At 34.6% G+C, this 25,602-nt stretch overlaps 1 protein-coding gene across 1 annotated transcript; it reads right to left on the bottom strand.

Annotated features, from left to right (window-relative positions):
* Positions 1-449: 449 nt before the first annotated feature.
* Positions 450-25,586, bottom strand: NSL1 (NSL1 component of MIS12 kinetochore complex). Its single transcript, XM_010949518.3, has 6 exons — positions 25,309-25,586; positions 22,625-22,703; positions 17,553-17,683; positions 15,958-16,012; positions 3,674-3,741; positions 450-1,990 (listed from the first exon to the last, which is right to left on the bottom strand). The coding sequence occupies exons 1-6, from the start codon at positions 25,540-25,542 to the stop codon at positions 1,712-1,714; spliced, it is 846 nt and encodes a 281-aa protein (XP_010947820.3). The 5' UTR covers positions 25,543-25,586; the 3' UTR covers positions 450-1,711.
* Positions 25,587-25,602: the final 16 nt, after the last annotated feature.

Here is a 25,602-nt window from a genome sequence, read left to right as displayed (position 1 = left end):
TAACTATAAAAATTTCCAAACAGACACAAGAGTAGAGAGATTATAGCCTCACAAAGATGCAACATTATCAAGATTTTTGCTACATCTGCTTAGTTTATTCCTTTTCCTCTTTTTTCTTTGCTGACATATTTCAGAGCAAATCTAAGACATCAAGTCATTAGACTCTTTTCTCTTTAAAAAGGGAGACATTTTCTTATGTAATCATAATGCACTTATATCTAGAATTAACAATAATTCTTTTGTTTGCAGGCTTTTGAAGTGAAACAACTCATACAAAATTTCATACTATGAAAAAGTTAGTACTGCATTAGAATAGTAATATTCTGTAAACTCAAAAGTTTTAAAGTGAAATTGAATATGTTCTGAAATGCGAGGTGCTGACCTACCATCCAACTAAAACTGAGCTCAAGAATGCCTGAGACAACTCTTAAAAATACACAGTATCAAGATTTCAGTCTTTTATATTATTTTAATAAAAAACACACTGCTGTGTACAAATATACAGATCCCAAGTTGTAACATTAAAATACAGAGTGCCATAAAGTAGTTTTGTAAGTTTTCTTCACTGAAAGACTTTCTGTCACATTTAGACTTTTATGATTACTAAGACATAGTGAATAAAAGAAGTACAGATTTTCCAACCTCATGATTATTAAATTTTCTGCAAAGGAATGAAAGTATACAGTTATTAAAAGGGAAACAGCTAGCAAATTAGATGGCCCTGCCTATGTTGTATTAATGTAACTAAGAGACACAATAAGAGCTATAAGAAACTGTAGTTAAATGTCAGAAGTATAGGCAACATAGCTTTCTCAGACTTCTACCAATGATTCTATACTTGATATATAAACATCCTTAAATGTAAAATACTTTAGTATGATTGCATCTGTATTTGTTCCAGAATGACAATTTGTTTAATGTATTAATCTGATATATATTTTTGAACCGGAATCATCTACCAAAAAAATGAGAAATCCTGAAAAGAAACTATTAGTTCCAAGTCAAATTATGTTTAAAAGTTGAAAGGTCTATTGAAAACAAAAGTGTGGCTAAAAAAACATTGGCTACGTGCCAAGTTTTATTTCTAAGAGAAATTCTTACACAAATAATAATCTTCTTTATCTTACAAAACAAAACCAAAATATCCTAAAATCAATCCCACAAATCCAAATTAGCAGAACTTAGCATAACAAGTCAAAGCCATTCTTGCCATCCGCACATTAATTTGATAAATCAAACTGCATCCAAAAAAACCCCCCCAAACAAAAATCAACTTCATTTGCTCCTATGCAGAACTGATGACAACTTCCAGCCCTTAAATAAAGACAAATGTTACAGAGCTTTTTTTTTTTTTTTTAAAGAAAGATGTATATCCAGGAAACCCACTAGAACGTGTTACTTATGAAACACCATAAAGGCTATTAGGCAGCCAAGTGCTGATGGTATTTAAAGACAATAAAAGTTTCCATTCTTAATGCCCTTTGACGGGCTCTGTGCCAATATGCAAAAAATATGCTTTTCATTGGCTATAGATGATGAAAAGGTGAGGAAAGAAATATAATATTCCATCATACCCAAGCACAGAGCTACAATATTTGTATAAAGGAATCGCTAATTATTTGTGTTTTAAATGGAGTCCCATCTAGGTATTAGGCTATAATCTAAATGTCAATAGTGCCTAATTTTAACTCCCAAGATAAACAAAAAGAGTTTATGTATCAAGATTAATTCTCTTTGGCCTCAATGGATACCATTCTCTCTGCGGGCAGTCTTTAGTTCGCTTTCTCCTCAGCACCAAGTCAGTGGTTTTCCCAGTAGAAGTCTCTGCTGGTGTGGTTTCAATTTGTGTTATAAAGCTCTCAGGTTTAACATCTGGTTTCATGCAACAACCGGAAAAGACTTCTTGATGGACTCTCTGAAGCTGAATAATAGGCTGCATCTTTAAAACTTGGGAAAACCCATCTCCTTGTTCAATTAATGCAGGCAAGGACTTAAAAAGCAAACAGAAATACTCAACATTAATCTCAGGTTGAAACACAAACAGAGACAGACACAAAACTCGAGTATTTCAATTCTTCAGGTCAAGGTTTTTTCTAAAACCTAAGTTTTTCAGTCATGGATATTTGACTTTGCCTTAAAAATACCAATTTTAGCTGAGGAATTTTAATGAAAAGCTAAAACTTTCTTCCTTCCTTCCTTCCTTCCTCCTTCCTTCCTTCCTTCCTTCCTTCCTTCCTTCCTTTCTTTCTCTCTCTCTCTCTCTCTTTCTTTTTCTTTTCTTTTCTTTTCTTTTCTTTTCTTTTCTTTTCTTTTCTTTTCTTTTCTTTTCTATTCTATTCTATTCTATTCTATTCTATTCTATTCTATTCTATTCTATTCTATTCCTACAATGCCTGGTAATAAAATAAAACTTTAGCAAAACAGGAGGTAACAGAATCTCAGACCTAAAAATTTAATGTATGAAAGTCCACATTTTAGGACAGTATTTTAGAAATCTTAATCATCAAGAACAGGGATCAGCACATTTTCCAGTAAAGGGCCACAGAGTAAATATTTTAGGCTCTAAGGGCCTTACATCTCTGTCACAATTATTCAACTTTACATTCACTGTAATGTAAAGAAGCCATAGACAATAAGTAAATGAATGTACATGGCTAGGTTCCAATATAGTTGTATTTTCAAAAACAGGCAGCAGGTTGGATTTTAGCCTGGACCACCACAGTCTGCTGATTCCTGATTAAGAACCTGCTATGAGAGAAGTATAAATACCAGAAAATCATGCGATCAATACAAAGTACAAAAGAATGTTATAGAATATGATCAAAACAGGGGAAATTCTGGAGGAATTTAAAAATAATTTTCATATACTAGCAATCCAAATGTTTTCTGTTTGGATAAAATAAATGTCAAGAATATAAATAATTTTATTATAATATCAAAGCTCCAAGTTGGATATGCGGTTGATGGAAGAAATTTTTACAAACAGAGATAAGAGGGAAGTCACTCTGATTTAGCCATGATTTGGCTTAAACTGTCTGCTAACTGAAACAGCTTGTCATGGCCTATCAAATATACACTGTACATCTGCTTTAACCATTAAAGAAAAGAATGTTGCTCATCACCCAGTTACACAAAGGGTTAAGTCACAACCCTATTGATTATTTGTGTCAATACAGTATAATATAATGGCTAAGAGTATAGGCTTTGGAGCCAAATATCCAGGGTTTAAATCCTGGCACAGTTATTTATTCGGGCAATCTACTTAGACCCTCTCTGCCTTAGTTTCCTTCCTTAAAATAGGAAAATAAGAGTACTATCTCACAGGGTTACTGTAAGGATCAAATAAGGTTATATAATACATAGAGCCATTAGATGGTGGGCCTCATCCATACTAACTGCTGACTAAATGTTAGCTGGTATTAAACTGCTTGATGGATTGCTAACTCTCAGAATTAAAAATTATAGCCAGACTTTAAAGAAGCCAGCTATAATACTGGTGCTGAACAAATGGTAGTTATTCTGAATGTTACTGTCACTTAATAAATTCATTAAAGGTCTATATAAAAGACTACTGAGAATTGCTGTTATAACAGACTAAAACACATAGGAATGTTGAAAACAAATTCCAAGCTACACATGTTGTTCACTTTACAATTTAGCAGGTAGCTTTTACCTTCATGGTTTCACTCATCTCCTTAGCTATTGTTTCTCCTCTGTATATCAGGTTTTCTATACGAGCGGCTGCAAAGAAACCACCAAACAGTGTTTTAGGTTTTTTATCTACCACCACGTCATAAAAGGTATGCAGATGCTATCTGGACAACAATCTATTAGGACTATTCACCTTAGCTCAGTCTTTCTTGGAATACTTTGTAATCTATTAAATTAAGTGTCCTATTAAGTTTATCTAAATAAAAAGACTGTGAAAATGTTAGCACAGAAGAGAAAAACTAATAATTATATGTATAAAGCGACAGACAACAAAAGTTGTGCTATGAGTAGTCTTAACACTGTGTGCCCTTAAAAGAGAAGCAAATGTTTGTTCTATGTATTATCTGCCACTGTTTACTATCCTCAAGCACTATCATCATGTTTTCAAATAAATTAATATTTGTATTACTCTGAATTTTCTAAAACTAAAACATATTTGAACTTAAAGTATATAATCACACTACATCGAGAATACCTAGATGGAATTTCTGAAAAAGAAATCTGGAATAATTGTCAGTAATACTCATTTTTCTTTCCTTACATCCTCAATGCTATTCTGATTCCTAATACATTTTATTTTCTGCCAATCTTTGTTGTAAATGTTCATGGCTACTTCATAACAGAACTGCACATTTAATGATATAGGGGGATAAAAATCCTACTAAAACTCCAAGTGAAACTAGAGATAATAAAAATCACTCTATTATGAAGTAATCTACAAATTAGTTTTGCAAAGAGTGGTTCTCACCAGAAATTTCTTAAAGCCTAAGCAAGTAAGGCCACAGCTTTTACTGGCTTCAAGAGATTGGCAAATAAGCCAAGCGAAGAATTTTACAGCTGCAATTTTTCTTTTCTGACTACTTAGCTCAAAAAAGTGAGAACACATTTAGGAAAAAAAAAAAAAAGGAAATGCACAGCAAAAGCAACTGAGAGAAAGTGGGCACTCAAAGGAGAAAGGCAAAGGCAACATGATGGCTTCAGCAAAAGGGTTCTTCACCTTTTCTCTTCCCACAGATTCCTTTGGCAATTTGGTTAAGCCTGTGGACCTCTTCTCAGAATTATTTTTTAACATGTTTATTTTTTAAATTGAGGTATAATTTACATACAGTGAAATGTAGGTCTTACATGTAGCATTCAATCACCTCTGACAAATGTATACCAAAGACATGGGACATTTCCATCACCCCATAGTGTCCTTGTGCCCACTTCCAGTCAATCTTCTACACAAGAAGCAACCATTTGTCTGATTTCTATCATTATACATTAGTTTTGCTTATTCTCAACATCCAGAACAATATTTTAAAATATAATTACTTAAAAATTCTGATAGGTAATACAAGTGCTTCTTCATTAAGTTAAATAACAAGATCAAGCATCAGGTCTAATTACCATCATAAGAAAATCATGATTATAAGTAATATTGTTAGGCATCTGCAACAACTGAAACTGAAAATATCTCTGGCTTCCAGTAGCAAAAAAAAAAAAAAAAAAAAAAAAAATTACAGGTATTGCTACTACCACCATTACCTGCATTCAAAATCGAAGGAAATGCTAGATTGCAGTTTGAGGTTAAGAAAAACAACAATGTAGTTTTTTTTTTTCCCTATCCAAGTTCATAGCCCCCTATATAAGGACCCTTACCTTAGAATAATATGCTATTTTAATTTCTTTTAAGATTTGGGGAGATCCCTCAAGAGTACTCAGGCAATTATTAAGTTTTCTCCTGGGTATGGCAAATAAATGATCCAACCTTCGGTACCCTTGTGGTATTTTGGCTTCCAGTCAGACCCACACTTATGCTCTCCTCATCAAACCTGCACACCTGTGTGGAGTTGCCCATTCTTTTAATATTTATTATGTATCTTCCACGAACAAGTACCAGCATTAGGTACTCAGAGTAAGGAAAAATGGTCTCTGCCCCTTAAAGAACTTTCAGTTTAAATGACAGAAATGCACAGAAACAAACTACTTTTTCAAAATCAGCTCAACCTCAAATTCTCAAGTAAAATTTTAAGCAATGGGTCCAAGTGCTAATATGTAAAAAATGTAGTAAATATTTGCCTCATGTTTCCAAATTTGGGGGACACTGTGGACTGTATTTATTGTACATATGAAAGCATAATGGGCACATTATTTGAAAATGTAACATACTATTTAAAAATAAGTTTATCCTATGTTTCCCAACTACACGGACACTCTATCTAGATCAAGGTGGCAGGTATATATCTTTTATGTGTATGTGTGTGTACAAATTTATTAAGCTGCGCACCGTATGTTGTATTTTAATAGACACACATACACACAACAGTGAACAAAATCTTTAACATTTTCTCTAGAACATTATCTTACTTTTATGTATAGAGTAAGGCAATCATTTTCTTCTTCATTGCTATTGTATGACTCTATCATCCAAGGGATTCTTAATTTTTTTTATAAACACATGGTACTTAAAAATTTTTTTCTTCTGTAAACCCACATTGATGGGCAATAGCTGTTTTCTGTCTGTTGCACAAGCAATGACAATGTAAAAAGTGCTGAGTAGTTTGGGTTTGTGTGTAAAATGGAGTTAGGTCCCAGGCTTGGATAATTATGAACAGATTTTCTCACGTGAATGTTTGGTGGAATATTCTAAAGTTGTGCTGGACTTACAGACAGTTAGTATTCCTGGCCCCTGACTACAAAATACCAGCTGTACCCTCCCATTACTGTGGTAACTAAAAACTTCCCTCTGCTTTTTCAAAGGGCCGCTAGGGGGCAGCACTGCCTCCAGTGGGAACCTTGGTGTTCTCAGGCATCTTTCAGAACTTCCCTGGGAAGAAGAACCTCATTCTCTTCATCTTGGACTCTCTAGCGCTGAACACAGTGCCTGACACGCAGAGTAGGTGCTTGATAAGCATGATGGACCAAGGCTATGATAAAGTGTGCCACGGAGGCAGAGGAGGGTGAGGTCAATCCAATAGGTGAACTGAAAGGAGAGTAGAGCTTCACAGATGTTGTAAGAGAGCTGCCTTAAGAGGAATTGGTGCTGGATGGCAGGGGGGTGAGGGGGAATAGGAGGTGGGTGGTAGAGGATGTGCTTTATCAAAACAAGGGAATAAATCAAGAAAGGAGAAAACACAGGAACCAAGAAACATGATCCAAAACAGAAAAGAAGTAAAGGAAATTCCCAGGATGGTGAGGAAAGGAACAGACAGGATGAAAGCTTTGCAGCAGGCCTAGAGAGAACCCAGTCCAGATTAGGAGAGGAAGACAAAAGGTTCCCAGAGGAATAACCCAAGAAAAAGGAAAGGGTTTTAAAAAATGGTTTGTTGGACAACCTTAAGTGTTTACTATAGTGAGAGGAATTTTATAGTTCTGTTGAAGTGTTTGGGAAAGAATTAGTGATCGACACAACAGCAAATAAAGCAAACAGAAAAATAGAGCATTCTGAAGGGGGATGGGAAGATGTTCAAGAAAGAAAGTCCTTTCTGTCTCCTACTGAAGAACATTTACATAGTCGTAACAATATAAATGTTAAATAATACTGATTTTTTTTATAAAAATGAGAGATAAAAAGTAAAGCTGATGAGTGTAGATCATCCTTCTGAGAAACCTGGCTATGAAAAAAAAGAGTTCAGGGAAAAGAAATGATGCATGAAAGCTTTCCCTCCTTGAAACTCTGACAGCCCATTTCTGTAGTATTATGGGTGGTCACACATTGCCAAGCAATCCTATGTAATAACTTCAGCAACCCTGTGAGGGAAGCAGGTTTCATCACCCTCCTTTTTTTTTTTTTTAATTGAAGTATAGTCAGTTTACAATGTGTCAATTTCTTGTGTACAGCATAATATTTCAGTCATACATATACAAACATATATTTGTTTTCATTTTTTTTCATTATAGGTTACAAGATATTGAATATAGTTCCCTGTGCTATGCAGAAGAGCCTCCTTTTATAAAGAAACAGAAGCTGTGAGAGCTGAGAAATGTATCTGAATTGAATGAATAACTGATTAAACATTGAAAATAATTAGAACCCATAGCACATGCTCTTCTATATTCTATACTATACTCCTAAGAATATAAGTTAATGAATGGTAAAAATTAGCTTCTATATAATGAAAATCTCTTGAAATAAATTATGCCTGGTAAAGAATTAAAAATGGAACAAGTCTAGAGTTAAATTTGTTTCAACTATTAACATTACAGTACCTTCTTTTTTTAGTTAAGTGAATTAAATTCCTTTCTTTGAAAACTAAGGAGCATCAGTAATTTTAGAAATAAAACCAAACACACAAAGACTTAAAAAAATCCACAAAGGTGGGAAAACAAACACACAATTAAAAATAATCACTAAATATGTAAATATGCTGTCTGTGAATGTATCAAAAAAGCATTTACCAACATTAGGATCTGCTTAGGAAATTTCAAAATATATAAACTTTTCAATCCCTTACTTAAGATTATTTTAAATGTATTTTTCACTTTTTGTAACTAGTAAGAGCATACAGGTTCTCCTGATATAGAAACATTTGACTTAAGAAGGTCTCACCAGAAGATGGCCTGTCCCTGCCATCCAGGAGGTGGGAATGGGCTTCCCCCACAAGGGTTCCCAATGGCGCTCTCCATAGCCTTGATGGAAACATCTTCATGGCAGCGCTATTTACCTTCTCACCACAAAGGTGTTTAGGAACCCAAACTATTCTCCCCAAATCCCATTTAAACATCATGTAGTGGAACTTAATGGGCATCTGAAATGTTACTTTTATAATATTTTTCATCATAAATGTGTAGTATTTCAGCTACATTATGGGTTACACAGGTCTCTAAAGGGCAGCCTAGAAACTTACCCATTTATAATACCATTTGGAAATTTTTTTCAGGGGGGAAATGCATTTCAAGTTCCAAAGCCTGGATTAAATATCAATTTTTGAAACATAACCACTTGTAAGTGGGTGACTACCTGTAACTATTCTGACAGAGGCTTAAGCAAGTCGTCATTATTAGGAAAAAAAGGAACTAGATCTCAGTCTTCGGTTTGTAGGGTCAGCAGAAGAACTGGAATTATCATAAAGTCTACTACAGAGAAACTTAAAATAGCTCCTTGTCATCACTACATATTTAGTGAAGGACAAAAAATAATAAAAAGGGAGTCTCTTCAATTAACTTCAAAAAGCTTTTTGAAAAAGAAGATCATATGGAAGAATGATTAGTTTTACTAATAGGATCACAAAAGGTGACAAATGAAAATTCATCCTATTGGTAGACAGTTAATCAGAAGATTGCTGCAAAGTTATTAAAAAAAAATAAAGTTTGCTCTTAAAAATGTGGAAGTTAGGCACCCTTGAGTACACTGCCTTCCCTAGTTACTTGCTTTCTAAAACATAGGGAAATGAAAAAGTGGAAATGAAAGATTGAGTAATCAATCTTGTTTTGCTTTCAGGTCACTGCACTGACTAAACCAGGAAACATGAAATTCCAAAAGCCTGCACAAAATCAGAAATTCAGCAAAAAAGCATTAGCTGAGTGCTTCCTATTTCCACTCTACTTTATGAGCATGAAGGAGCAAGCAGGTGTACTATAGGATGTCTGGTTTGTACTAGTTTCTAAAAGGGTAGCTAAGGGTATGTATAAGAACCACAAATTGAAAAGTAGCATCCTTGTAGAAAATGAAACAAAAAACTAAGCAGTGATTTATGACTTTCTGGAAGATAACCTTTGCTACAAATTTAAACGGGTCTGTTTAACACACCTGCCAGGTAGCAGGTATATAATCCTCTGCATCCAATCCCACCTGCACCTCACCACCTCCTACGGTACTGAGAGCTGCATCTCGCTTAAGGTACCACATACTTTCAAACTCCTAGCTTGTGTTATCCGGCCTCAGCCAAGTCTCTAACCTCATCCTGTAATGCTCTTTCCCTCTATTCCTTCCACTACAGCCTTAGTGGTCTTTTGTTCTATAAATACTCAAGCCCATTCTTAACTTAGGAACCTTGTTCTAGCTCTTCTCTCCAGTCAAAAAAAGCTCTTCCTCTTTATTGTCACAAGACAAATTCCTTCTTGCTGCTTGCTCAGAAAAGTGTTTCCAAGCACCTAAACACATCACCCTAGCACTGATGTTACTTATTTATTTTTATAATTGTTCATACTTTTCTTTTCCCACTAGAAGGTAAATTCCATAGAGCAAGGACCTTGTCTGTGTCGCTCACCGTTAAATCCTCCACATTGAGAACAGTTCTGGCATACAGTAGACATTCAGTAAGTATGCTGAATGCATGGGTGAATAATGGTCACGCAGAAAGTATTTAGTGAGCATGGTGCTATATGCTGGCTACATGCAATGCAAACACAAAGTAAAAAAAAAAAGCTCATGGAGCTTTCAGTTCTGTGAGAAACCATAAAGAAATACACAAATACATACTGTAACAAATGTCATTAAGGAAATAAACAGGTTTTATAGTAGAAAACTGGGGAGAGGCTATTTTAACTAGGGTGGTTAGGGAAGATCTCTCTGAGGAGGTAGCATTTAACTGAGAAAGAAAAATTGAGAGACGCCAACTTCAGAAGTACTCGGGAAAAGCATGTGTGAAAGTGAGGTACTTGTAAAGAACTGAAAGATGGAACATGGGGTGAGAGCAGAAAGGAAAGTGCCTGAAATGAAGTTGGAGGGACCAGATCATGTAAGGGAATGATGAGAAGTTTGAAGTTTATTATATATATTTTTAATTGGAAGATTTTAGGATTTTAAGCAACAGAATGAAAGTTGGTTTGTGTTTTTAAGAGTAGCTATGAAAGTTCTACATGTCAAGACTTGAGGATGTGGCTAAAGCAGGACTAAAGAGAGAAATCTAAGAGATAAATCTGTACCCTTAAATGCATTTACTAAAAAATAAGACTGAAGTAAACTATCAAGCATTAAACTCAAGAAGCTAAAAATAACAGAGAAAATTCAAGAAAGCAGGAAGACCACACTAAAGATAAGATCAGAACTCAAGGAACCAGAAAATTGAAAAACAATAGAGAAACTCAATAAAACTAAAAAATGACTCTTTGGAAAGACCAATAAAAACACAGAAACCTAGAACAAAATATCAAGAAAAAAGAGAAAGCAAAAATAATATTAAGAAATAAGCATATGCGGAGTAGAGATTTTTTAAATTATAAGCAACTACTATAGTTTCATACCAATGGATTGAACACATGGATGAAAAAGACTATTTTCCAAACAAGTAGAACCAAAATTTATTCAAGAAAAAAATAAAAACCTGAAGAAATCAATAACCATTAAGTATACTAAATCAGTTAAATCAAACTTCCCCCCAATACACTAAGCTCAGACAGTTGTAAAGAAGAATCTTAACAACTTTTCAAAGAACAAATAATCCCTAATGTTTAGAAACTATTTTATGAGGGCAGCATAACCTTCATAACAAAACTGGAAAGGAACAGCATATTTTATATTTTAAAATATCACGTTCTTTTTTTTGTGACTAGAGATGCAAATTTACTATAGGTAAATATACTAAATATAAAGTATAGGTAACTTTAATTCAAATATATGAAAGAAAAAAATATACTGAGTAAAGTGGGGTTCTCTCTATGAACGCAAAGATAACAAACAGAAAAAAAAAATCTGTCAACGTTAATTCACCATACTAACAGAGTTAGAGACAAAAAGCATATGATCTAAGAGCACAAGGGAACTTTATGAGTGATGAAAAAATGTTCTATATCTGAACTGTGGTCATGGTTACATAGTTATATACATATGTCAAAACTCAAACTGTACACATAAAATGGATGTATTTTATTACATGTAAATTATACCTCAATAAAGTTGGTTAAAGAAGTATATGATCTCAGTTCATGCAAGAGAAGTGTTCAATAAAATTAAACATTTATTCATAATTTTTAAGTATCATGACCACTATCATCACTATTATTCAACATTATACTGGATATACAAAGTTAGGAAAAAGACAAAACCTAGCATTACTTGTAAATGATGTAATTATCGACAATTTTAAAAGATCTAATTGAAACTAGGTAAACCATTAAAACTAATAAGAATCCAGAAAACAAAAATCAATAGTGTTCCTAAACATGAGGAATATTCAATTATAATATGTAACCCCAAAATGTTACCATTTATAATAGCTACAAAAAGATATCTAGGAATAACAACAACAAAAAAAGATATGTAAAAATCTATGTAGAGAAATTTACAAAACACTATTTTTTTCTTATAATCATCTTTATTACATGTTTTTAAATACTTCTCTAGATGCATAACAGAGTATCTATCATATCCATTTCCTTAAATAATACTGTTCTCAATGTAGCAAGCAGGCAGCACTATAACCATCTTTATTACATGTATTTATAGAAACTATTGGGGGACATTTTGAAAACTGAAAACATTTTGAAAAACTCAAAATGACACATGTTTATAAATGGGAAGACATATATTGTTAATGTGACACTTCTTTCCAAATTTATCTACAAATTAAATGAAATTCCAATCAAATCCCAGTAAGATTATTCAAGCAATTTAACAAGTTGATTTTAACAATTCCTATGGAAGAATAAAGGGCCAAAAATAGGCAACAAAATTCGAAAGAAATTGCAAGATATCAAGACTTCTTATAAAACTAGAGAAACTTAAAAAGTGTGGTAATGGTTCAGAGACAGCAAAGTCAACCAACAAAATTAAAAAGAGAGCCCAGACATATATCTGGAGAAAACTCTAATTCAAAAAGATACTTGCACCCCAATATTCATAGCAGCACTATTTACCATAGCCAAGACATGGAAGCAACCTAAATGTTCACCAACAGATGACTGGATAAAGAAGATGTGGTATATATATGCAGTGGAATACTACTCAGCCATAAAAAATGAAATAATGCCACTTGCAGCAAGATGGATGGACCTAGTGATTATCATACTAAGTGAAGTAAGTCAGACACAGAAAGATAAATATCATATATCACGTATATGTAGAATCTAAAAAAAATGATACAAATGAACTTATTTACAAAACAGATAGATCCATGGCATGGAAAACAAACTTACGGTTACCAAAGGGGAAAGGGAGGAAGGGAGGGATAAATTAGGAGTCTGGGATCAGCAGATACAAAGTACTGCATATAAATAGGTAAACAACAATGTCTTAATGTATAACACAGGGAACTACATTCAATATCTTATAATAACCTATAATGAAAAAGAATATATATATATATATGTGTATCACTGAATCACTGTGCTGTACACCAGAAACCAACACAACATTGTAAGTCAAAGAAAGAGAGGAAAGAAAGAAAGAAAGAAAGAAAGAAAGAAAGAAAGAAAGAAAGAAAGAAAGAAAGAAAGAAAGAAAGAAAAGAAAAGAAAAGAAAAGAAAAGAAAAGAAAAGAAAAGAAAAGAAAAGAAAGAAAGGGAAGGAAAGGGAAGGAAAGGGAAGGAAAGGAAGGAAGGAAGGAAGGAAGGAAGAAAGGAAGAAAGAAAAAGAAAGAAAGAAAGAGGAAAGAAAGGAGAGGAGAGGGGAGGAGAGGAGAGGAAGGAAGGAAGGAAGGAAGGAAGGAAGAAAGAAAGGAAAGCAAGCCCGCCAGCCTGCCCAGCAAAGATTTTTAAACAAATGCCATTCATTGTTTATGTATACATATCTGTAAAGTAAAAGCATAAAAACATTGATAGGAAGGATACACTCAGCTTGAAGACAGTAGTTATTTCTGAAATAAGAGGAAGTGGAATGGGATGGTGGAGGGTACAAAGTTTCAACTGTATCCATAACCTTTAGTTCCTAAAAAGGTCTGATTCAAGTTTGGCAAAATGTGAAAAACTCTTAAAAATGAGTAGGTACAAAGATGTTCATCATGTTATAATCCATGCTTTCTATATGTTTGAAATATTTCAAAGAATTTTTAAAAATTCACCTCTGCCTGATGGATATGCAATGGAATGGAAGAGAACAAGAGTGAAACAGAAGACCTTCTATAAAGCATGTCTAGAAGTCCTGGCAAGAGTGAGGGTGACCTAGATTAGAGGTGATAATCGCAAGATGAAGAGGAGTGGATGAATGTGAGCTTGTATTTCAAAGGAATAATTTGTAGGATTTTCTAATGGATTGTGTGTAAGGAGTTCAGAAGAGGAAAGAACAAAGGTTGACTTCCAGCTAAAGCAAATGTAGGTGAAGGTGCCAGTTACTCAGCTGGGGAAAACTGGGAAAGGAACTAGTTGGAGGCATCAAGAATCCTGTTTTATGTTCATCTGATTTCTTCTACTCAGACATAAGCTCTTTATGTGGAGAATCTGTCTTCTTTATCTCCATATCCTGCAAAGTTCTTAACATAACCATACAAAATCATTGTTACACACATTGCCTAAGTAATGCATTTTGAAAACCAGACTGTCTTCTTATTTGAAAGTGTCAGCTTTCAAATAAACTTGATATCACTTAATACTCTAATAATAAAAGGAAAAAAATTTCTCAAGACATTCCCACAAAAATTTTACATGCAGCTTATTCAGATTTTCAGCTTCTATACAAATTTATGCTTTCTACTTTCCTCCTAAGCCATTTTAGTTTCATATGATTTTATCAGTTAAATGTATTATAAGTTATGCAGTATTATAATGTGTACCATTGTAAATGAGATAGAATTTATAATAGGGTTATTATTACATAGCATCTACTTATAAACTACTACTTTGTATTTTAGTTACAGTTTATAAAGCCCCTTATCACATGTGATTCATAACACAATCTTGATAAGTAGGCAGGACATTTCTATAAAATTTAGTGGCAAATCTGGAATTCACACCTAAAACATCAGGCTCAAAATCTAGAATTTGCCATAAAGAAACAGGCTTGAGGAAGTCAAGTGACTTGTCCAAGGACATGCAGCTAACAGAACTGTAAGTTAATTTTGTTATGTTTAAACAGCTGATGCTATTCTAAGCTTATAAACATTCTAAAAATGTACAATGACAAAAATCTCAAAATTTATCCAAAAGATAGATTTCCAGTTACTCCTTTGCGTACTTGTGAAATCAGAATCATATGATAAAGATTTTCCACTAATACTATAAAACTGTAATGGAAGGACTAAAACCATGTAGACCTTCAAAGGCCCATTTAAGTAAATCTGTTTTCCCTCCTAAGATAAAAAGGTTACCAAGTTTCTTTAGAAGATAAGTAACAATACCTAAAGAGTAATACTTCAGTATACTATGATATAAGTTTCAGTTATTATTTTTATGTTGTTCAAAATTAGAACAAGCATGTATCAATCACTGCATTTTGGCAACCATCCCTTTTTACTGAACCATGACAATTAAGTGTGAGGTCCTAGGTCCATTTTTATCGTCAAACACAGTGAATGCTGTGAATTTCACAATACCTTTATGCTTGTACTTCCTTCTCTCAGTTTATCCTGCTGGCTTGGGACATTTCGCAAAGGGCAAGGGGACGTGTTAGAAAGCAGTTCAGAATTCGACAAAGGTAAGGTATTCAAAGCCTTAAGTATAAATGTCCAATACAAATAAATCAAGGTCTTAACTGTTTTTCTAATAGTTCAGAAATGGCACTTGAGTACCAAAGGCAAATTCCAAATGCTCTCTTAGGAAGAGTGTTACAAATTTTTAAATGCGAGAATAGACTCATTTAAAAATATATATGACCCACATTTTCAGCAATGCCAGTTCTGTTGCTGGATTTACATAAGTCTGTATTAATTTTACTTCTCTGTGTTTTAGAGGATGCACCTCAAGGGAAACAGAATTGAGTTCAAAGGCATAACAAGTGTGCATATCTCTTAAGTTCAACATTGTATTTTTACTGGATTTTATTCTGTAAATGATGAGAAACCAATGAAGGTTATCACGCTGAGGAGTGACACCATGAGTGCTTTAATAGTATAACTTTGGCTGTAATGCAAAGAATGATAGCATAATAAAAAAAAATAGCAGTTACAGATGGGTAGGTGTAATAATAGACATTAGAGATTGGGATGGTGTTATAATAGTTTTAGGTCAGGAGAGAGCTTTATAAAAGTCCAGATTCCTGGGTCCCAGTCCTAGAGATTCTGAGTCAGTAGGTTCAGAGCAAGTTCTCAAAATCCTAAGTGAAAAGGGAGCTAAACACTGATAACTCTTAGTGAATTAGAACACCAAAGGGAAGAGACCTTCAAATGAGTATCAGGAACTCATAAAAATTACAAGCTCATGCTTCATTTTTACCGCAAATGAACACTGACTCACCTGGATCAGGGTCATATTTTAGGTCCAATGGATGTACAACAGGGTGGTACTGCTTCTAAACATAATATAAATTAAAACAGATTTAATGTAACCACTTAATACCTTATATAAACATTTTCTTCAGCTAATATAAGCAAATATACTATTAGTACTAGCATTCTTTTGCAAAAAAAAAACCCAAAAAACAAAACTTAGATCCCGAAATCTGTAGGGAAGAGAGAAGAAAAGAAAAAAAGACCAAACTAAGCCTGAATTATGCCTTTTGCAGTATTGTCACTTACTGCATACACTAAGAAAGAGCACCACTAAAAAGCATAAGAAAAGCAATCAAGCAAATAAAAGACACAGAGACTGAATCTTGTATTTATAAAGTACAAGGTAGTTTCCAAATTATGAATAGACTGTTTTTTAAAAGTTCACTTTAAAACAAGTGTTTGGAACTCAGAACTCATACTCCCCTAGAAACTCTATTTTAAAAAGTGGCACAACCACTAGCATGCTGGCGTTCTGAGGCTTATATACCCTGTGACACATTGGGACCACAGCAGCAGAACTATAAGAACAGGAGCCACAATTCAGGCAAAAAGAAAGAGGAAAATGTCCCTCCTTTCTCTTGCCCAAAGTAGCAGGAGCCAGAAAGTTTGTTTTTTTTTTAAGTCGTCTTTAGTATCCTCACCTCATCCATTTTGTATCACTTTTTAAATTTCCACAGCAGTACTTCACCTAGGCCTGCCAACTTACTTTTATGCAATACAGATTACTAGGAGTTTTTTAGGGGAGGGAGAGGTAGTAATAGGGAGGGGGACACTTGAAAGAAATACATTTTGATTGTATTTCCTGAGGAAATTTTAAAAATGGCAAGGGTGGGGGTGATGGAGTGGGTTATTTCTGGGAGGACTGGCTTCTATGGAAGAAAAAAATGAAAAATTCTGCTTATAATTATTTTTTCTCATGGAATGATGGCTAAAATGCTTTAGATAAAGTACCTACCTTTACTGTCTAGAACAATTCCTGGAAGGAAAGCAACTGGAAGATTCACATGTGAAAGTATGCTAATTTCATAAACTAAGGACCAACAGTATAGCCTAATCTAAAGCAGCATGGATTTCTCATTCCAGAGGCAATGCCATTGCTAGCAAACCTACTTTTCCACCTTATCGCGATTTGGGGAGCAAAACAAATTACTCACAATCCATACAGCAAATTTTGATGTTATGAACAGGTACTCAATCTTCATCATAGATTAAACTAAAGGCTCTTCCAAAATATATTAACATAAATAATGTGCCAAAAACAAGTGACAAACAGGAGGAAAACGCTTAAAAGATAAATTTCTTTTTCCTTCCTCGTCTCAAAATTAGGTTATTAAGTCAACTTCCATCTTCAAATTCTATTTCAATACCAGCTTACTCAAAACCTACAGTGACTTAGAAGAGGAAAAATTTTTACAACAGACGAACAGTAGTAATTGAGGCAGGAAAGACAAAGAAAACAAAATGTCATTTATCCCCACTTGGATCTTATACTCTAATTTTTTTATTGTAGTAAAATAGACATTACATAATATTTACTACTTTAAAGGTAAATCGTCTTACCAGAATTTCTTGCTTTGCTTTTATGGTTTTGATGACACTTTCAAGGATCTTTCTGGGATATTGCTTACGTTTTGTGGCTATGTCTACTATGATTTCATCAAACTGGTCTTCAAGTACTTTGATATCAGAATCTATTTCAAGAGGAAAAAATAATACCAAAAAATTCCTTAAACACATTGTTTATATTCTATATGAAAATGTAATATAAAATAAACTAAATTTAGCAAACACAAAGTCTAAGGGAAACAAATATGACAAGTTAATAGATGCCCCACTTTGGTGATGGATTCATTTATTCATTGAACAATCAGTTACTGAGCACCTATGGGAAACCAGGCCTAAATCAGAGAAATACAAAAATGAACATAACATAATTCCTGCTCTCTAAGAGCTCATGGTTCAGTGGAAGAAACAGATTAACTGAAAAATAATTTAAACGCAATAGAGGTATGAACAAAATGCTATCAGGACAAAAACAATGGAACACTAACTCTGCCTTGGGAATTTAAGATTTTAAAGAGAAAGTAATACTTGAGTGGGACCTTGAAATATAAGTATAGAGCCACTGGATTAAAAAAAAAGTAGGGAAAAAAATAAAAGCGAGAAGCATTTTATGCAGAGGAAACGTATCTGTAAGATCACAGAGTCTTTGAAAAACAGAAAAAGTTCTAACTGGTTACAGGATAAAGTACAAGGAAAGAAGGGTGACAAATATAAAAGAACCACATTGTAAAGAGCATTTAACATCAGGGATGCTAACAAGTTTTGGCTTTATTACGTGCTGAACCAAAGCCGTGACAGCAGCAGTCAGGAGAGTAGCTAGATTTGAAATAGGCACAATGAATAAACGGCAGGAAAATGTAAAAGATGTGGTGACTTTACAGTTTCTCTGCTTTAGCAACAGCTTTCTTACCAGTTGCTTTCCTATGTTTTGAAACACAGTTGACCCTTGAACAACTTGGGGGTTAGGGCTGTTGACCCTCCACGCTGTCAAAAATCCAAATATAATTTCATAGTCTGCCCTCTTTATCCACAGTCTGCACCCGTGGATCCAACCAACTATAGATGATGTAGTACAGCAGCATGCGTTTAGTGAGAGGAAATAAAAAGAAAACCCGTATAAGTGGACCCTTGCAGTTAAACTCTGTGTTGTTCAACAGTCAACTGTACTGATTCTTAAACTCTAGGAGAATAATCAAGTGGGGAACTTGTCAGAAGTGCAGAAATTTTGATTCAGTAGAGGTCTCTGGAATGGGGCCCAGAAACTAAGCATCCCAGATGAAATGAATGCAGGTGATATATCAACTTTATTTTGAAAATCATTTTAAAGAGTAGCAAATATTAAGTATTAAAAATACTAAAGAGCTAGATCCTCGGCTTAACTGGTCTTATATCATACGTGTTCTGCTATGTCAAAGTCTATGCTAGAATGGATCTACTTATTTTATTGAGTAGAGCTTCCTAGGAAGAAGCCTGAAACATGTTATATATTTTGGAAACATCTTGAGACACTGCTGACATACATCAGCAGAAACATATATACCAGGTAAAGGCTGATGGGGTACATCATGTATGGATTTTCATTCGTGAAACAAGTATTTACTAAGTGCAACTAAATTACTTCTTCTGAAAGCATTATGAGATATAATCATGTCTTACTTTGAATACTCATTTAAATAAGCAGCCCCCTCCCTATATTTTGATTTATTATTTAAAAGTTCAATCCCTAGCCTGAAAGGAATATTGTTACTATTTCACAATCAGTTTTTTTAAAAAAAGTCTCCCAGCTAAAAAGCTTCTTTGTATCATGGAAAATGGTTTCTTAGCGCCACCTAATGATAAAGCTACAAAACTGAAATGTATAAATTTGAGCAGGGAACAATTAGTCATTAATTTAACAAATATGTACTGTGCACCAAGCCAAGTATTAAAAACACAGCAAAGAGGAAAAAATATATAATCCCTGCTCTCAAGGAAATTATCTTTTAATTCTTAAATGTGCCTGATCCAACCTTCTGAATTCAAGTCCTTTCAGGGTAGAGGGGCAGGGAAAGAGTTGGTTTCACTTGTGTATTCATTTTTTCACTTGTTCACTCACTTGTACAGTGATCTTGGTGAACAAAACAGACAAAAACCTCCCCCCTTGTGACGCTTACTTATTGATTCTCTGTATTAGATCAGACACAAATCTTATTAATTCTACCAGCTGAACATCTCTCGAGCCCGTCTGTTTCTCTCCTTTCCCACTGTCTTAGGGTAGGTCTTCACCATCTTTCGTTGTATTATGGCAATAATCTCCTAAGGTATGCCTGCCTTGAACTTCTCCCTTCTCCAATCCATCCCCCACCACACAGCTAGCAGGTAGCTCTCTAAAACACAAACTTTTTGTTATAGTAGTGCACCCTTATCTATGGTTTCACTTTCTACAGTTTCAGTTACCCGTGGTCAACCACAGTCTGAAAATATTAAATGGAAAATTCCAGAGATAAACAATTTGTAAGTTTTAAATTATGCGCCATTCTGAGTAGCATGATGAAATCTCATGCCATCCTGCTCTGTTCCACTTGGGACACGAATCATCCTGTTGTCCAGCATACCCTGCCCATTAATCACTTGGCAGCCACTTCGGTTAACAGATCCACTGTCACAGTATCACAGTGCTTGTGTTCAAGTAACCTTTATTTTACTTAAAAATAGCCCCAAAGCACAAGAATAGCGATTCTGGCAATTCAAATATGGCAAAGAGAAGCTGTAAAATGCTTCCACTAAGTGAAAAGATGAAAGTTTTCAACGTATTAGGAAAGGAAAAAAATTGTATGAAGAGATCTACAATAAGAATAAATCTTCTATCCATGAAATTGTGAAGAAGGAAAAAAGAAACTTGTGCTAGCTTTGCTGTCACACCTCAAACTGCAAAAGTTACAGCTGCAGTCGGTGATAAGTGCTTAGTTAAGATGGAAAAGGCATTAAATTTATACAATAATTTGAGAGTGAGGGAGAGAGATCACATACATGTAACTTTCATTACAGTATATTATTATAATTGTTCTATTTTATTTTAGTTATTGTCATTTATCTCTTCCCATGCCTAATTTCTAAACTAAAGTTTATCAAGGGTACGTATGTTTAAGAAAAAACATAGTGTACATAGGGCTTGGAGCTATCTGAGATTTCAGGGAACCACTGGACGTCCTGGACAAAATCTCCCTCAGATAAGAGGAGACAACTGTAACTGCACTTTAAAAACCTTCACCAGTATCCCCTTACCTACAAGATAAGTAAAAACTCCTTAGCATATCCTACAGGACTTTTTGTGATCTGGCCCCAGCTTCTCTCTCTGGTCACATCTGCCATTAGTTTTCCCAATTCACTTCTGACATTTTCCAAACATACCACTCCTCTGTGCCTTTGCACACGCTCTCTTCTTTGCTTCAAATGTTCTTCTTACCTCCTTTCTGTCTAGTACACTCTCATTTATTAAACCTACTCCATTAGGTCTTTCCCCACTTCCCAAAGAGAAACAGTGATTCCTTGTCCATGTCCTTCCATTAACATAGAGTTCCTAAAAGGTAAGGGCCATGTTTTTTCATCTATTTCCCGGAATTTGGCCTAGTGTCTGGCATTTATCAAGTGCCCAGGAAAGAAGGTAAAAGTATAGTTTTCTTAACTATTTCCCCTCAGAGTTATAAGGGGAAAAGGGGACAGAGAATAGCCACACTTCAGCCATCCACCCAGGCTGCCAACCTGTCAGAAAATACTTATGTTAATCTATAAATTGATGAATCAGATTGCTAAAGGCAGTCTGAACCAAACAATAAAGTGACTTCACAGAAAAAGTCAGATAAAGACACAGTAAAGGCTGTGCAGTTTGAAAATACTCCTAGGTGATGCAGATACACTCTGTCTCTCCTACTAAGTGGCAATCACTCTGATATTTTGGAAAATCCTATTTTTTTTTTTCCATCTTAATATATAAACCAGAAAGTGAAATTTGGTGGCTTTGAAGAGATAATTATAATAATCCCAAGGATTAGGTAGTAAAGAACTATCTTAATGTTGAAGAGAATAATTATAACCACAGAGAATTACTTGATAGGCTTGGAATAAGCTCAAGGATATAACTGGATAACCTGAACAGCTAGCAGTGATATCCATCTTTAGTGGTCAGATCTCTGTAATATCACCATGGGGACTGACAAAACACTCTGGTCCTCTTGTCAGGGTATCCTTTCTCCTGGACACTGCTGGAGAATTCTGCCTCTCTTTACACACTGGTCATTCTTTTTCTATTAAATTTTTTCCTTCCCACATGGACCATTTTCTTTCTATCAAAACTTTGATTTCTTTAGATATGTCAACATTATTAGTTAGGGTACAATCTAGTCTTCTCTGGACCAAAAAGAAATATTCTGTCTTTCTAAGGAGGTTTCTCCAAATACGGACCTCACCCTTTACACGGTACTTTTATAGTTTAACCTCACACTTCTAAGGGTACTTCACTATCTACTCTAAGGATTGCCAGTAAAACTACAACTTGATTTATAAAGTATTAATCATAGGAATCCTCTGGGCCTGTGTCTTCATCTGGGGATAGTTCTACAGCATTTTCCAATAAACTATTGACAACGGTGCTTTTGATTAACTAATCAGATGAAAGTCCTGCTGGGAATACCAGATAGCATATATAAAGGATCAAGGTGACCACTGTTACCTTGACTCAGCCTATGACTTCAATAGTCTTCTAGATTAGTTTTCTCTTTTTTCCAGTGAAGGAACTCCTCAAGCAAAGGACTTTAAAAAGAAGTGACACTGAAAATGGGGATTAAGAATTAGCATTCAGAGGGAGGGTATAGCTCAAGTGGTAGAGCGCATGCGTAACATGCATGAGGTCCTGGGTTCAATCCTCAGTACCTCCTCTAAAAATAAATAAAATAAACCTAATTACCCCCACTTTAAATAAATAAAATTTTAATTAATTAATTATATTAAATTTTTTAAAATTAGCATTCAAAATAATATTAACTACAAAATAACACAGAAATTAATGACAGACGGGAAAAGTTAAATCATACCCATAAAGCAACTGTCTGAAGCTTCCTGCCATGCTTGCCCATTAATGCTGACATTCTCTTGCACAGCTGATTCAAAAGTCTGCAACACATTCACAATAGTCAAGTCACTAAAAATAACTTTAAATACTGAATTAAACATTTTGGCAAAATAACAATTTCAGATTTGTGATAGAGAATACAAAGAAAAGTAACACAATAACCTATTAGTGTATTTATTATTTTCAGTAAAGGAAGGTTTCACTTCGACCACTGATTCTACCTACACTCTAGCTCTGACAGCCATTATGCTACCTATGGGAAAATGTGCCGCAAAATTTCAAAATATTATTGTATACAACAACAAAAAGTACTCCTTAAATGAAAAAAAAGAAAAGCTAACAAATTTGGACTCAGTTGAATCTCAAGGGTATTAAGTACTACGAATACACTGAATGAGTGTCAGTGTTAACAAGAGGGAAAATATACATGCTTAAAAGAAAGTGAAATTACTTTCTACTTTACATAGGATTGTACTTTTTTGAGCTGTACACTGAAGTATGTAGGAACAAAATGACACAAGATATGCAATTTGCTTTACAATAGGAAGTATAATAAATTTTTGATAACTTAAATTTTGTGATGATATGGGGTGTCCACTGAACTAGTCTACTTTTTGGTCTACTTTTTGTAAGGTTAAACATGTTCATAATACATTAAAAAATAAAAGACTAAAGGAATTTGGTAGTATCATCCAAATTTTAAATGTGTATTCCCTACAACCTAGTAATTTCACTTCTAGCAATGTATCCTAAAGGACTAGTCTCATAAAAACATAGAGGATGTGCTGGGTACGTTTATTTCAGCAGTTTGAAATTATGAAATATCGAGGGAAAAATAACAAAATCTAAATTCAAAATTAGGTAGGAATGGTTAGACATACAATATATCCATATCACACAATACTTAAAAAGAATGAAGCATTTCTCTACATAATATTGACAAACAAATAGTCAAAGCCATATTTCATTTTAAAAAAAGCAACTTGCTAACAATACAGTAGCATGACACTATTAATGTAAAAAACAAAACAAAAAAAAATTTTAAAAACAGAGAGAGAAGCCAAGAAAAAAAAAGGATTACACCTTCCAAGAGCCCTTCAAAACAGTAAGTTATTTCCAGGAAGGAAGAGGGATAGGAGAGGGAAATTCAAATACTTTTGCTTTATGTTATTCTTTATAGTGAGAATGTATTTTGTACATTTTGTATAATTAAAAATAAGCTTAAATCAAATGATAACTAATAATTATGAGATAAAGTACATATTCTACACTTTAAAGGTTTTACAAGGTAAAATCTGACTTTATATATATACTTTCAAGAATTATCTGAGAATATAAATTGTCTTTGTAATATTCTTTGCACAGTGGTACCAATACTACTTCTTTTAGAATACGCTACTATACTATATGGTTTTAGATAAAGAAGTCTCAACATAATTAAAGCCTCTGCCTTTTATCTGCTTTAATTAAAATAAAACAAGTGAATTTTTTGGTAGTTTAAGTGTATACACCTTTTATCTTCTAATTCACTTTATCATCTACTAAATAGGGTGTAACAGATTAAGCTAAGCTCCTTTTTTTCTGTAAGGTAATTAAATGTTCTAAGTACTTTAGCACTTCCTAGAAAGGGGTAAGTTCTAAGATCATTACACAACAAAACAGTCTTCTCCCAAAAAACTACGAAAAATGTCCTCAAGTATGCCTCTTACTCTTCCCTTGCTTGCAAGGAGGGAATGACTTAAGAGCCAGTGCATACAAAACTGGAATACAGAATCACAACCCAAGGAGTGTTCCTTCATTCTTCCACTTAACCTTTACTTTCTTTACACTGTGGTCATTCACACTCAGAAGCGTTCCACATTTTAATTTTTTCCTACATATAAACAGATTGTGTGCTTTCTTTTCACAGGCACCAATCCCTCAAATTTGTTATGTCTCTTCCCAAAAAACTATCTTCTTCGGGACTCTGCAAAATATTTGAGAAAGGAAGGGGAAATATATTACAAGGGTCAATGTGTGATTCTTAGTGAAGTTTATAATCAAGACAGCGTCTTTCTCTACTTCAGGCATATAGAGAAAATGTTTTCGTTGTCTTTACCAGATGTTCTAAAATAAGCAAAAGGAAAGGCTAAAAGCAAGCCTGGTGACTGACTTCCAGGACTACCCTTTCCTGGAGAATTTCTCAAGAGTCTCTAGACTAGCCACTTTGTGGCTAGTCCCAAAGGAGATGAGCTGTAAATTTAAGACATCACATATGAAAAGCTCAGTATATGAACAAAAGAATGTAAAATATCTCCTTCATTTTCCAACTATTACAAGTTAAAACGGTATCTTGGATATAGTGGGTTAAACAAAATACATTCTTAAAATTAATTTCACCCATTGTTTCTTATTTTTATGTCAAATTACATACGTGGCTCGCCTTGCATTTTTCTATCTGACAGCAGCGGTCTAGGTAATTAACAATGATACCCCACTGCCTCTAGCATCTATTTCCTTCCCTCGCGTTTCTCGGGCTGCTTTCTAACGGAGCAAGCGGCACCGTTCACTCTGTCAAAGCCTGGCGTAGGCGCTTTTTCTGACTCTTGAAACCTGGGGTGTGGAGAAAAGGGGTGATAAGACAAGAGATGGCTACTGGGCCCGTACCCACTGCGCATCTCGCAGCACGGGCTCCCGAATCTCCTCTGGCAGCGCGTCCCCGAGCTTTTGCACGAAGCGGCCGCACAGCTCTAGCATTTCCGTCACGGCCCGCTTCGAGGTGCAGCGCACCCGGAAGTCTTTTCGGGAGGTGGCAGGGACCGAGACCCTGTCGTCTATCCCGGCCACTCGTCCCACGTCCCGCGGAGGGGAAAGATCCACCAACTCAAGAGCCCTCTCCATTTTTCCAGCTTGAACTGTGGGCGGGAACTCTGGGAGCGGAAGAGCGGGTGTCCCGGGAGG

This window comes from Camelus bactrianus, chromosome 23, assembly GCF_048773025.1.
Source record: "Camelus bactrianus isolate YW-2024 breed Bactrian camel chromosome 23, ASM4877302v1, whole genome shotgun sequence".
Classification (NCBI taxonomy): Eukaryota; Metazoa; Chordata; class Mammalia; order Artiodactyla; family Camelidae; genus Camelus; species Camelus bactrianus.
The sequence above is the reverse complement of the archived record's forward strand: the minus strand, read 5'-3'. Positions and strand labels throughout refer to the sequence as shown.